At 40.9% G+C, this 15,347-nt stretch overlaps 1 protein-coding gene across 18 annotated transcripts in view; it reads right to left on the reverse strand.

Moving 5' to 3' along the window:
* The window catches only part of LOC131256878 (serine/threonine-protein kinase BLUS1), a 58,851-nt gene extending 43,889 nt beyond the window's left edge, over nucleotides 1-14,962 (reverse strand). For all 18 annotated transcript variants that reach the window (XR_009176999.1, XR_009176998.1, XR_009177000.1 and 15 more), the window contains exon 1: nucleotides 14,392-14,962. Coding sequence is in view for 14 of the 18 variants with exons in the window: in XM_058257952.1 (XP_058113935.1) it covers nucleotides 14,392-14,688 (297 nt within the window). In the remaining 4 variants the exon portion in view is untranslated. The remainder of the gene's footprint in view (nucleotides 1-14,391) is intronic.
* Between the last annotated feature and the right edge of the window lie 385 nt (nucleotides 14,963-15,347).

The following is a 15,347-nucleotide window of genomic DNA, read 5'->3' on the forward strand; positions in this document are numbered from 1 at the left end:
AATCCCGTACTGCCATTCCACTCTATCATGGGCCATACCTTCCCTCAAAACCATATGTCACCAAGTTTACCTCCATCCACCTCCTTCTGGGCCTTCTGCTTTCCCTTTTAGAGCCTTCAACTTGTACCAACTCACTCCTAACCGGCGCGTTTCTTGGTCTCCGTTGCACATGACCACACCATCTAAGTCTACTTTCCCTCATCTTATTACCTATTGGCGCTACTCCTAAGTTCCCTCGAATGCCCTTCCTAGTCTTGCCACTCATCCATGTCAACATCCTCATTTCGGCTACACTCATCCTATGAACATGTTGTTCCTTACCTGCCCAACATTCTATCCCATAAAGCATGGCTGGTCCTATCCCTATCCTATAAATTTTCCCTTTCGAGTTGACTGGTAAATGATGATAAAATAAAACTCCAGACACATCTCCATTTCTTCCACCCAGCTTGAATTCTATGGGCAACATCATTCTAAATCTCTCCACTCTTATGAATATTGACCCAAGGTATCAGAAGTGGTCATTTTGGGAAACCTCTTGGTCAGAAATTTAATTAATTCCTCGTTTTCACTCTTATTGTTACTAATATTGCACTCCACATACTCTGTTTTAGTCCGATTAATTTAAATCCTTTAGATTCTAAAGCATCCCTCCATAAATCAAGCTGTGTTTGCACCCTCCCTAGTCTTGTTAATCAAAACTATGTCATCTACAAACAACATACACCATGGGACATCTTCCTGCAAATGCCCCGTCCTCATCAATTCTTCTATGACCAAAGCGAAAAGGTATGGGCTCAATACCTACACGGCTACACCTGGTGCAAGCCCCTTGTAATTGGGAACTTGTTTGTACACTAGTGGTCCTCACATTTGTTATCGCTCCCTAATGCATGTCCTACTTGCAATACGATTCAATTCAATACAGAAGGGGATTAAGAATAACGTCAACATCTCAAAACTCATATCTATGCCCTGGAACCAAGGTGTTTAAAATCGGTTATGTAAGAGTAATGGTCATAACCGTTACGTGTTATGGGGCCGTAACGGCTGTTATAAGAAAAAAAAGCAGGTCGTAAAGGACCCGTAACGGTCCTGCAACAATTTTTTCAAAAAATAAAAAAGGGCCATAATGGCTGTTACAGCCCATATCATAACAGTAATGGCGGTGGCCATAAATTACCGTTATGGAACACATTGCCTGGAACACCCAATCATCTAATGGAATCTCCTTCATTTGCGAGACCAGCAAACCAGATGTCCCAACAGCAAAAATATTGTTGGAGAAAGAGATCAGCAAACCAAACAGTTTCTCTTAGGGAGCCTTAGCAATAATATCGTCAACCACATCAGCAGCACTTGGATCTCATTAACAGAAACACCTCCAGAATGCCCAGCTGTTTAAGACAGCCTATGCTGCTACAGTGAAAATAAAAGTTGATGCCAGCATGTGAATGCGAGATTGTGGCACCACAAATATGGACTTCGATATTGCTGCATCTAGCAAGTAGAACCAGATAAACACTGAGCTCCAATGAAAATAGAGGTCAATGCTACATTATGAAGCCAAGATATGTACTGCTATTACCATATGACACTGAAGTTCAAAAGCTGTGGTGCTATATTCAATAAGTAGAAACCCAAATGTCATCTAATCCAATTAATATGTCCAGTAGATGAAAGTGCCGGTTTAGACACTGCTCATCCCTCGCCAATTATGGGTCATATTGATGATAACAATGCAACTTGGATGAATTGGACCAAGTCAGTCCAAAAGTTTAATTAGAATGGGTCCTCTTTGACTTGGCCAATACGGATGAGTCGCAGTGTGCACATCACTGACACAGACAAGTCATGTAGTCCAATCTAGCTGAGCCCGAACAAGTCCCAAAAGTTCATCCAATTTGAGTGGTCTCTTCTTTTAACCAGACCCCCAAATCGTACCTCTTGGGTCAATGCAAGTCTACTAAAGACTCGAAAGAGGCAGAAAGCAGCAGGTATCCCCTTAATGTTTTGCCTATTGAGAAAGATTTCTAGAAGTATATAATTGACATCTGATTGAGAACATGGCTGGGTAGTTAGGCTTGTAGCTAAGTCACGAGAAACTGTCTCCCTTAATGCTTCGCATATTGTAGGAAATGCTTGGTTCAAGTCTCTGCAAGCGAACTCAGTATCAACAATATCTTAAATCAAGATATGCAATGGTTAAAGCACGGTAAAATGTGAAAGTCTGCCTAATTTATCCCAAGGGGAAGCGTAATACCACCACCCCCTCCAAGAGAAAGTAACATTAAGGGGTGAGTGGGTGGGGCGAGATTGTAATACTCTACCTGACTTATAAAGACATGTGACCCGCCACCTAGATTAAGGGAGAAGAAAGGTTCCACCTAATTAAAGGGAAGAGGGACAACGCCCACTTGAATAACAGGAGAAATAGGTGCCATATCGTTTCCCACCTCAATTAAACAAAAGAGGTTCATAATGCCCCAGCAAATTTGTCAACAAAGCAAGGGGAAGCAACAAACACCCCACACGAGGTACATTGCCACACCATAGCCACAGGTTAGAAGTTCAACAGTAACGAAATCAACAATTCCAAAATAAGAAGATATTCACAACTTCTAGATCCTAGTTTCCAAATCATGAGGTGACATTTATTGAAACTAGAAGATAGGGTAAATGCAACAAACGTAGAAAGAGGAGAAGTGAGTTGCCAAAGGGGGAATACTCTCATACATTGGCATTATGGTAGCTGTGTGGGGCCCCTTATGACATGTGAGTACCATGCAATGTGTCCATTAGATGCACCAACCCATGTTAGGCCTGTATCCTAAAAATCAGATTGATCCATAACTCAAGTGGGTGACACCAAAGGGAGCAATGGGGGAAATTGGGGAGGGTAACACCCACCATAGAAACTTCTGGATGGAATGTGGGTTCCACTATGCTATGTATATGCCATCCAACCCAGTCATCAAGAGAACACGACCTTAAGAGACAGACCAAACATCAGGCCTTTACAAAAACACAGGTGGGCCAAACCACATGGCGAGGTGTGATTGTACATTATTCCCTGTGGAGGGTCCTACCTAAGATTTGGATAAGCTTTTTTTATGTCCAGTGAACATGAAGATTAGTAACCAATTTGTGGTTTGGATTTCACATTCACATAATGGGTACACCCATGCACCTCAGACATTTGGTAATTACCATATTTTTCAATGTATGAAATTCTTTGCCAGCATGGGAGAAGGGCGCGAAGGCAGTTTCTGGAGGATGTTAGGACATGGTAAATGGTTGTAAATTACCTAAATACCCTCAGTGTTGGTTTAAAACCCTTCCCATCTCCTTAGATAAAAGTATGGTTTACACCACTTGATAAACTGGCCTTGTATCAACCTTTTGACATAAATAGTATCGATATAACAAGAAGCAAGAAAAAAAAGAAAGTAAAATCATTCATAATTCAATAATATGAAACAGTTGCACGCCTAGGCATCCAAAACAAAGGAGACATAGGGTTCAGCACATCAGAAAATATGCTTGTTTTTGCAGGATTTCATGCATGTGGAGCCCATTGTTCAATGATCCAGATTGTTGACAGCCCCGTCTTGGATAGGGGTTGCTCCAAAAATTACCCTCATAGGAAGATCATAAAAGTTAGCCTAAAATAACATAACAAGTCGAAAAAATACAGCAAGCATCCACATTCATTGTAAAATTTCCAATGATCAAAGGGATCAGATCTAATTTGGGGTATCCACCATCTTATTCTTCTTTTTTTCTTGTTTCTTCTTTTTTTTCTTCCTTTTTTTTTTCTTTTTTTAAAAAAAAAAATTTAGAGAGAGAGAGAGAGACTTAATTAAAAAGAAAAGGAAAAAAAAAAAAAAAAGACAAATCAAGGATGAGGGAACAAGTTCTCAACACAATAGAAAAATGAGGCCACCCTCCCTTGGCCAATTCATCAACCACAATATACCGAAATGGTCAAATAAAGCCTTTAGCCTAGAAGCAATTTGGCAAATTACATTAAATGAGTGAGTTGAATTTGAAAAGGCTTACGATCATGTTGATGTTAATGTATTGATTTGTGCACCTTGTTTGTCAATCACGTGAGTCCATGTGTCATGTAGTCAGTTGAGCCCTTGGAAGCTGAAGACCGAAGACAAAAGAGGACATGAGCATCAAGGAGCAAAGAACGGGTAAATGAGATGCCTTAGGGACCTTGACCCTTGACCCAAAACAACCCTTGAACCTCTAGATGATCCCTGACCTTATAGGTAAACCTTCTTGATTATCCCTTAGCCTTACGTGCTTAATTAGAACATGATAAATAAGGCTAAAAGAGATGCACAGCTGCTATAAACATACCTGCTCAAAATAGCAGTTTTCGAGTGGACTTCGATCCCATCAATAGTTTGTCGATGGGTTTCGATGCCCTTGAAGATCCGATCCAAGAAACAGTTCAACAACTCAACAGATATATTTCTGAATTTTCTCTATAGGATCGACAGTATGCTCGATCCCATCGAATGGTCTTTCGATCCCATCAAGAAAGCTGTTAAACTAGTCATTTGGAATATGGTTTCTTATAAAAGGGCATTCGGTTCTTGGGCATTTTGATGGATTTTTGGTGCTTAGGTGATTCCATGATCATATCCCTCATCCCAAGCCTCTAAACCAATGAGTTCTAAGTCATTTTCCTTGAGATTAATACTCCAATGAGGATTTCAACCTCCACCTTGAACATGTGCTTGAACTCTACCACTTTTTAGAGTTTAGACCCAACCTTTATAAGAATATCCTTATATAAATCCTCTAAAAGACTCATCTAGGTGAATCCCCTAGAATTACAATATTCTCACTTATTGTAAGAGAATTCACTAACCTCCCATCACCTTGGTCACCTCAAAGGAACACTACATGCAAGGTGTTTGATCTTGGAGCTAAAGCCTTGGCAAAGCACCGGCATCATGATCGAGAGAGCAACGGGAAGATGATTAAAGCATGGGAGAGTATAGATCAACCAACCCTAGATGGTGCATCAATGATGCTATATTCGACAAGTGTCAATAAGTGAGTCCATATACACTCATTCCTTGTGTAGGATTGAGTGTAGAGTTTGAATTGTCAAACTCGACTAGGTTCTTGTGTAGGACCTAAATCAAAGTCCATGAGTAGGCCACTGGACATGAGTGTGTGCGTGTTAGTCCCCAAGAGAGCCTCCGGCAGGAGTAAACATAAGTCCTTGGACTAGGACCGAGGTTCGTGGCAAGCCTATAGAAAACCACGTAAGTCTCTGAATGAGTCGATCCTTGTGTTGCATTGTTAAAGGTTAGACGTGAACCTGATTTAAAACCTCCGATAGTGAAATCCAATACATTCATGGGTTGAGTGCTTCCATCGAGAGTGGAATAGGGAAACCAAACCACTATACAGACTTGTGTTTGGGATTATCTTTAAGCATTTGTTTAATTATGCTTATGTGATGAATGCTTAATTATATGCATGTATGATTGGATGAATGTTAGGACATCCTACACACACATGTACTCTATCATTTATAGACTAGTTGCTTGAATGGTGTAGCATTTGTAGTCTATGTGAAGCCTTATTGTTACATTGTCTTACTTAGTTTAATTGCATATTAGTTTAAGTAAGCAATTGTGTGTTTAAAAGACAAATTTTATTCGGTCCTAATCACTTCCCCATTTAGGACATAGCCTTCATTCCATATCCTCGCCAAGCTTCCACGCATAGGCTATGGATCCTATTCGACACGATTTCAATTGAATGGTCCTTTTTTAGATAGTATGCTCAATCGTGTGGGTTTTCGAGAAAAATGGAGAGCTTGGATTAGAACCTGTGTTTCCTCTGCAAAATTCACTATGATTATAAGCGGATTCCCCATTGGTTTCTTCAGAGCATCCCATGATCTAAGACAAGGTGATCTCTTATCTCCCTTCCCCCTTGTTCTTGTTTTAGAAGCGCTCAGTTGTATGCTTTTTATGGGACAGAAGGTGGGTTCATTCTAGGGTTTCAAGACAGAGAATTATCTGCAACGAATTTGTCATCTCCAGTACAATGATAATACCTTACCTTTTTGCAAAGCGATGGATTTCATGATCAATTTCTTGAGTATGACCATCTATTGGTTCCAAGTTATTTCAAGTCTGAAGATTAACATATCCAAAAGTCTATTCTTTGAGATCAATTGGTCGAGTGAGGATACAACCTCCCTGGCGGAGTCTTTTGGATGTGGAGTTTGTTCCCTTCCCTACAGCCTATTTGGGTCTCCCTCTTTGGCAAACTGGCCTTACCCTTGTAAGATAAAATCATCAAGAATATGGAAAGAAAACTTTCCCCCTGGAAAAGTGAGTTACTTTCCCTAGGGGATAAAATCACCCTCATTAAGGCATCCGTCTCCAACGTGCCCTAATATTACATGTCGTTGTTTCCTTGCCTTAAGTCGGTTATCACTTGTATTGAAAAGCTTCGAAGAAATTTCTTGTGGCAAGGAAGCTCTTCTCCAAAAATTTTGCCTTCTCAACTGGAGGGAGGTCTATACCCCCTATGTGGATGGTGGGGCGGGTATAAGGCGCCTTGATCTATTCAACAAGGCCCTTTTGGGGAAATGGGTTTGGCGGTTTGGTTACGAGAGTTATAGTCTATGGAGATCAATCCTAGTGGCCAAGTACGGCCTTGCCCCTTCAAGGTGTCAAACTAACCGTCCTCCCTTTATCGCTCTTCCTTTCGAAAGGGATTGCTAAGTTGGCCCCAAATCTGTTCTTGAATCTGAGGTTTGCTCTAGGTAAAGAAGAGCGCATTAGATTTTGGAAGGACCCTTAGTGTGGTGATTCCTCTCTTAGGTTCGCTTTCCCTACCTTATCAGCTGTCAATTTTGTCAAAAACATATCGTTAGCTGAATGTTTTTCTTGGCAAGGGGAGGGTGGGGTTTAGATTTCGTCACTGAGGAGAAATCTCTTAGATGAGGAAGTTCATATGATTATCTGGTTTGGGGCCACGCTAGTTCGAGAGCCTTCTCTGAATCTTTCTGTGTTCTTCTTACGGCATGTAGCTCCCGGTCACCTGCTGTCATTCAAGTGCCTTGTGGTCTTATGGGGCTCTCCTCAAAGTGGCAGCTTTTGCTAGCTGGTCAACAAGAATCAGGTTCTTACTATTGATAATCTAGGGAAAAGGGATTGATTCTTCCCAATGCTTGTCTCCTCTATCTACAAGATGCTGAGTTCATCGACTACCACTTCCTCCATTGCTCTTATTCTTCGGAGATTTGGATCAAGTGTTAGAGCTGGTTGGTGTTTATTGGGTAATGCCAGCCTTCATCTATGGTCTCTTCTATCCTTGGCATGCAAGTGAAGCGGGCTTCTAGGCAGAAGAAAGTGGAGTGCATTCATCTCCTCTGCAAATATGTATCTGGTGATACCTGCTCTTGAGGTCAATCTTCGAAAAGATGGTGGCACCCACCATCATGTCTAGCATATCGTCAAGACGTGGTATGGGAAACCGATACTTGACCGTGATCTTATTGATGGCTCTACTGTCCACACACATGCGCCACGTCCCATCTTTCTCGAGTGTCAAAAGCGTTGGCACGATGCACGGAGTCAAACTCTCCTAAATGAAATCCTTCCTAAGGAGCTCATCAACTTGCTTCCTCAACTCTACATGCTCCGTAGGGTTCATTCGACAATGAGGAAGGTTTGGTAGGGTCACCCTAGGGACAAGATCAATGGCATGCTGGATATCCCACATGGGGGAAGCTCATCCGGTAGGTCCTCTAGGAATACATCGTGAAACTCATCCATAATCGGAATTACCTCAGGGGGTCCCTCTACACTAACCTTGGGTGTGACTTCTCTAGCCACTAAGGCGTACACCATCGAATCTACCTCAGTCTCTCTCTCTCAAACTCCTTGGCGTTTATAGCATGGAAAGATTTACATTGGGATTTCCTCGTATCCCTTGGGTTACTCAACTTCCCCTCGGCTTTCTTCTCTACATTGCTTTTGGTGGGAGAGGAACTAAAGTGACCTTATTGCCCTGATGCATGAATGAGCACACATTCAAGCAACTATATATCGTCACATCGCGATCAAATAACCAAGGTTGCCTCAAAATGATGTGTCCGACATTCATGGGCAAAACATCACACCACAACAAGTCTAAATAGGATCCAAAATGAACAAGCACAAGACATCGTTGGGTGACAGGCAGCAAGATGAGTCGATCCATGAAACTCTAAAAGGCCGAGGATGAGGTTTGGGTTTCAAACCCAAACGGGATAAAGTGCCGATGGAGACCACATTTGCACAGCTACCACTATCGACGATCACCTTATAATTCTTTTCTCCACATTTTGCATAGGAGTAAAAAATCGTAGTCCAACGCCAGTCATCAATCTCCTTAGCATTGGTCAAGGTACACCTGACTAATGCAAGTAGTGTGGTCTCATCTTCCCCTCTACCTCCTCGTCATGAGCACTAGTGACATTTGGGTAGATGAATATCTTCTTCATAGTTGTTGTATTAGTCTCCCTCATTCTCACCTTCACCAATCACTAGGGCCTTGTTTCTCTCTTTCGAGGGACACTGATGCGCATAATGACCCAACCCATGGCAATTGAAGCACCGCATTGGCTCACCTCCCCTAGAGCTAGCACTTGTTATTCACTTTCCTTTAACATCTCTAGGGTTGGATTAGGAACCAACTTAGGGCTTGGATTGACTCCCTACATTAGACTTCGTCCCTTGAAGAATAGTCTTAACACTTCAATCCCGAGAGTCAAATCGCCTCCCAACTGGTGCTTTGAGATAGTGCTCGATGTCCTGCACCACTTGGTACATGTGCTCCAAGGTGCCAATGTCACAAGAATAAAGTTCTCGTTGTATCTTGAATCAGAGGCCAATCCTGAATCTAGATAGTGTAATCATCATGTCCTCATCAACGCCACATCGCATCATGTATTCATCAAACTTGGCAATGTGTTCTGACACACTCATGGACTCCTAGGGCAAGGCATGCCATTAGTCTAGGAGCCTTTGGCGATAAGAGAGAGGGAGATACTTTTCCTTAAGTACTTCTTTCCTCTCAAGCCAGTGTACCACTGAGGGTTCTCCACTCCTCTTAATCTTACATTCCATATTGGTCCAAAAAAGTTTGGCCTAGCTTCATCTTAGCAAATCTCATTCGACGGGCATCAGATATATCATACCACTCAAAATAGTGGTCCATGTCTGTCATCCAGCTAAGGAATGCCTTGGGATCTAAGTAACCATCAAAACTGGGAGCCTCAACTTTCACACTCTTTATGCCTTGCATGTTTGGGTCATAATGGTCATGATGGTCCTGAAGTTGTGGTTGCACTTGTGCTCAACCACGACCACGTCCTCACCTATCAACTTGATCCCCAGCTTGAGATCGAACATCTTCCCCGGTGTCAAGGTTCACCTGAAGGGAGGCCTCAAGCTGATTGACACGCACATTGGTCGCGGTTAATTAAGTAGCAGTGGTCCTATTGTGCGCTTCAATGGCCATTAGACGATGGTGGATAGTATTAAGGGCCTCAGCAATTTGTTCTAGATTCATAGTGGGATGCAGACAAAAACTACTTCCAGAACGAGTGGGCATACACAAGGAAACTCTAAAAGGGAAAACATAAATCCTAAGGTAATGTTATGACAAAAATTAAAACCAACCTAGATATCAAATTGGACACACTAGAGACACTAATTTGAAAATTCAGAAAGTCATTAACCCTAAATACTACGCTGAAATTCAGCAGGTTGGCAATCCAAGATTACCAAGCTGAAAATTCAGCAAGAGTGTAATCTGAAAATTACAAACTGGAAATTCAGCAAGGTGACAACGTAAGATTACTACGCTGAAAATTCAGCAATGGTAATGTGGATTGTGGAGAATGCTAGCTAGAAATTCAGCAATGGGTTATTCCAAACTAGGAATAAAATTCAGCAAGATGAACCCACATTCTATATGCAATGCATATTCTAACAACCCTAGATGTAAATTCTACCCTAACTGTAACTCTTAAACTAAGTGCAACACAAAAATCCTATGCTAAACCTAGGTCTATGATACCAAATATGATGCAAGACTAATGTATGAAGCCAAATAATGAGTGAGATCAATCAGCAAAATTAAATTAATTAATAAAAATCACAAATTATGTTAACATCACCACAAATCTCAAAATTCTAAGAAGAATTTATACATAGTTCAAGGCTAAGATGTCAAGCATCGTCCTACATAATCATTAAATACGGAAAACTAGGATCTAATGGATGAAGGGGCATCCAAATAGCATAGGGTTACGTCTAATTCAAGGAGGAAAACCTAATGCTACCTAGGGTTTGTTAAATCAAGATAAGGGTAAGTCTAGGGTTACAGAAATTTGGGGAAGAATGAAATCAGGGCTTAATTGTTCCAATTGGATGAGAAAATTTTGGGGATTTAGGGTTGTAATTAAAGGAATTAGGGTTTGGATGATTGAGTGTTTGGGAATTGAAGTGAATTAAGGAAATTAAGGTTTTAGGGTTTGGGAAATTTGGGAACTTAGGGTTAGGGTTAGGGTTTAGGTCTAGGATTAAGAGGGTTTTGATGGAGAATCTAAAGGAAAACAAAAGGGGAAGAGGGTGGCCATACAGACCAGCCCACGGGGTCCACACGTGTGGCCGTACGTCGTACGGTCACACATGTGGGGCTTGGGCGGCTAGGGTTTGGTCCGCAGTAGAAGGGGTTGATGGTGAATGTCAGGGGAAAGCAAAGAAGGGGTTTTGGAAGGCTATTGGAGGTTTGGAACAAAAAGAAGATGAAATCTCAACAAAATACCTCAAATGGAGAAGGAAAAAATCAATGGTTGATAGTTGGAAGCCTCACACTCCCATGGTTGCAGAAGGGCATCGCACCGATCTTCGTTCCAAATTGCATGGAACAAGTCTTCACATCACATGAAGAAGAAATGAAGAAGCCTTCATTTGTTTTTAGAGAGAAATCCCACCATTAGTGAGAGGTTACACGTGTGAGGCTTGGGCGGTTAGGGTTTGGTCTGTACTGGAAGGGGTTGATGGGGAATGTCAAGTGGAAAGCAAAGAAGGGGTTTTGGAAGGCTATTGGAGGTTTGGAACAAGAAGAAGATGAAATGTCAACAAAATACTTCAAATGGAGAAGGAAAAAATCAATGGTTGATAGTTGGAAGCCTCGCACACCCATGGTTGAAGAAGGGCATTGCACCGATCTTCGTTCCAAATTGCATGGAAAAAGTCTTCACATCACATGAAGAAGAAACGAAGAAGCCTACGTTGTTTTTAGAGAGAAATCCGCCCTCATTTTTTTTAGAGAGAAATCCCCCCCAACCCCCCAGCACACACATAAAGTCTCAGAAACTTTTCAAAATTACAATATTGTCCCTGTTTCATGTATTTTGACTCCTACTCTAAGAAAAACATATAAAACCCCTCAAATAGTCCAAAAAACACAACTCAAGCTGAAAATAAGTTAAATAACTCATAAAACAATCCTAAATATATATGATGTCCTCCAATGAAAGATGACCCACGATCAATGGCCCAATCATGTATTCCATGCGATCCGATGATCCGATTGTCGCGTCCATCAAATTTGATGGTCTGAATCACTCCCTCAAACAACCCATATACATGCAATATGGGGTCTTCAGCACGGATACACCCCTAGTAACAGAGAGACCGGGGCTCACCTCCTCCTCTGATACATGCATAAAGGCGTGCGTGATGTGATGTCCTCATCACTTTGCCTTTTCTTTTGTTGTGTTCTTGTTTTTTCTTTCTTTCTTATGCTTTATTTCCATTTATCTTGGCTTTGCTAAATAAAATTCTTGATCTTTAAAATTTTATATGTGTGTGTGTCTATATATATATATATATATATATATATCGTGATGTGATGTCCTCATCACTTTGCCTTTTCTTTTGTTGTGTTCTTGTTTTTTCTTTCTTTCTTATGCTTTATTTCCATTTATCTTGGCTTTGCTAAATAAAATTCTTTATCTTTAAAATTTTATATGTGTGTGTGTCTATATATATATATATATATATATATATATATATATAAACAGGCCAAAGAACTCATTAGCAACCACAATCCTTTTCTCAATGCCACAACATCTTCTTTCAAAGTATCACTCATCCAATAGAGCCCGTTCCCTTACATGGTGGGCCTACCAGATCAATGTTCCCAAATCACCTAATTATTGGCCCCACGGGTACAAATCATGCACATCAACAAAATATTTGCTTGTCCAGGCACAGGACCCTATCCAATACAGGAACAAAAATAACCTTCATCAATCATTTATGATTCACATAGATTAAAATTATTGGCGCAAGGTAAATCATTCAGGCCAACATTTATCGACTCTCTAATCATGAATCTGAAGTGGCAGAACATTCTTGCAGAATCAGGTTATAGCTTTTACATATACTTAGCTAAGTTGCAAACTCTCTTAATTGATAAATCAAGTGTCGCCAAAACCATCTTAAGTCCTAATGTTGATAGAAACTAGCAACACAATCTCAGAAACTGACAAAATATTAACTCAACTACTTCAACAGTTCAATTACAACTGTATAAACTAAACATTGGCCAAATCCAATAAATGTATGATTTAATTGGCACCACCTCTATAACTCAAGAGTTGCAAATATGACATGTACAGAAATTTTGACAGGGCAACTCATCAATTGGTTGACAAACAACTGCAGTAGTCAAGTGTTTTGAATCTTTCTATCAGTGGACTTTTTCCTTCACTGTTACTCCAATTTTTTTACTGAACATTTGAACCTCTAATTGGGACAGTTTTTCTCATGTACCTCATCCAATGTGTGGCCTGCTGATTGGAAGGTCCGGATCAATCACCATGTGCAGTAGTCAACAGTTTGTCAGGTTGGTACCGCTAATTATCAATAGGTCAGTACCATTTATTGCATGGAATCTGACATGCACCAACTCAAAAATCAAATTAAAAGGAAGCTGTTTACATCATCATAGAGACAATGAGACAAGGAAATTGACGACTGAAATTGTTTACTGCCCTGTTTCGGTGTTACTGCTTCTTGCAGCTGATGCGTGTTCCAAATCTACTTCACAAGAACTTCAAGGACGACTTGGGAGTTATCCACATGTGGATTTGGGGGTAGAGTCAGACCTTTCGAGATGCAAATACAAAAGAATCTCCAAATCACCATGTCATATCTGACCCAGTGGCAATTTGAGGTAGATCCAAACAGTATATTTATTGACATAAACATGCTGCCTGTTTTAATTTGCACATCTGCACGTTGGCAAATAGAGGCAGGACAGGATAGGCTGAGGCATGCCTGAGTCCAGCCCAGCCCATGAGCTAGGAGTCATGGACAGGCTGGGCCCACCACCCAAACACTCAACCAACCCAGGTCCACTCCAATCCATTCCCTACCAAATATTGTGGAGATATTGCGTTTGGGAGTTTCATAACTTTCAGGCGGACTACATTCCGACTCCATAGTCACATGAATGTTGAATTAGGGGCAGAAATTGCACATTACCAGATGAGCTTTAAAGAAAACCCCAACACAAACACGCTCGTTGCTTTATGTTTATCCAAATCTATTGGAATCACCATCAAGACCAAATTCAATGCCAATCTGGGAATGCCAAAAAAAAAATGCCTATGCGCTGTTTGGTTCCCACTTAAAATGAGTTCATCTCTTTTTTCTTTTTTTTCTTTTTTTTCTTTTTTTACGTTGATTATGTATTAGAGATCTTGGAAATGATTAAAAATAATATTGATAAACCATAATTAATATAAACTATGATATCTAATACACAATTACTGTTAACTAAAATGATACCAAACCATTTTTTAGTGGAAACAAAACAGGGCCTAAGGGTGAGTTTGGGGATGCCCCAAATCTCAGGAAAACTGAATATTCTAGCAGAATGCGCAGCCATCCATTCAACTGCACCTTTTGGGCAGCTGAGAGAACCAGAACTGCATTCCCCTGGATGCGATTTTTCTACCTTTGTTGTCTGGCCTGAATCAATATCCTTAGGGACGCCCCAACATTATCCCAAAACAATCAAGCAAAATTGGAAAAAATAAATAAATAAATAAATAATTTTAAAAAAAAATCCGCAAGTTTCAATTTCAGCTGAAGATTTCACCACCCGTTTTTATCCAGTAAAATTCCAATTGGTCACAAAAAACCCTCCAATTAAAGTAATTTCAAGAAAGCCTAATTTAAATAAAATATATATAAAACCACTGCTGGGAAGCTGAAAATATCAAAACAAAACAGATTGGCGGCGGCAACGAAAGATGAAGGCCCATGAATTTACCAGATCGCTGTTATTCCGCTCGAAATCGAGGATCTTGATCGCGACAACCTCATCGAATGGGACGCAAAGCGCACGGTAAACAGACGCACTGACGCCCTGGCCCACCTCCTCCAGCAGCATATATTCCTCCGCCCTGATCGGATACTTCTTCCTCTCCACAGCAGCTTCCCGCCGATCTCCCGCACTGCTGACACTGCGCATCTCGAAATTCGGCTTCTTCATCGAAGAAGATCCCTCGGGATTAAGCTTCCTCATTGAGAAAGATGCCGACGCAGCGAGTTCCGAATGATTCCGCATTCTCCCGATGAAAGGATCGGAAATGGATCGATTAAAGAAGCAAATCAGGCAGAAACTGGGACGAAAATCGAAGCAAAAGAGGAAGAAGATGAGATTTTTTTACAAGATATGAGATATTATCCATAAACCGATTGGATTTGGATGGAGTTTTTGAGTTTCTAGGGCTCTGTTTTGTGGGCGTGAATGGCGGAAAACAGAGAGAAAGAGAAGGGTTTTGATTTCTTCTCGTGAATGAGAGAGGGAGAGCCCGCGCCTTTCGTCGCGGAGTAGGACGAGAAACAACCATTTGTATGGCAAAAGCGCGCCACATGTGAGGGAGCTACTCGCGTGTACGATGAAGATTCTAAAATCCTACTCGCATGCGAGGATGAGTTTGACCGACCGGATTCATGTTGAGGTTTGCTTGAATACAACCCGATGTATTGTAGAACGATACGTGGGACTGTTACATTTGAATATGGATCATATTCCAGTGATCCAAACCGCTCATATGACGAGTCTGACTTTGGAAATCAAACATAAAGGCTTTAGTGATTTTCTTTTTCTTTTTCTTTGAATACGAACGGTCATCATAACCTTTGTATAATCAACACGTTAAATATTCAATCCGTGATTTACTTTTGGAAATCTCACATCCAAGTGGATCCCTATCAAATAAG

The sequence above is a fragment of the Magnolia sinica genome, chromosome 9, assembly GCF_029962835.1.
Source record: "Magnolia sinica isolate HGM2019 chromosome 9, MsV1, whole genome shotgun sequence".
NCBI lineage: Eukaryota > Viridiplantae > Streptophyta > Magnoliopsida > Magnoliales > Magnoliaceae > Magnolia > Magnolia sinica.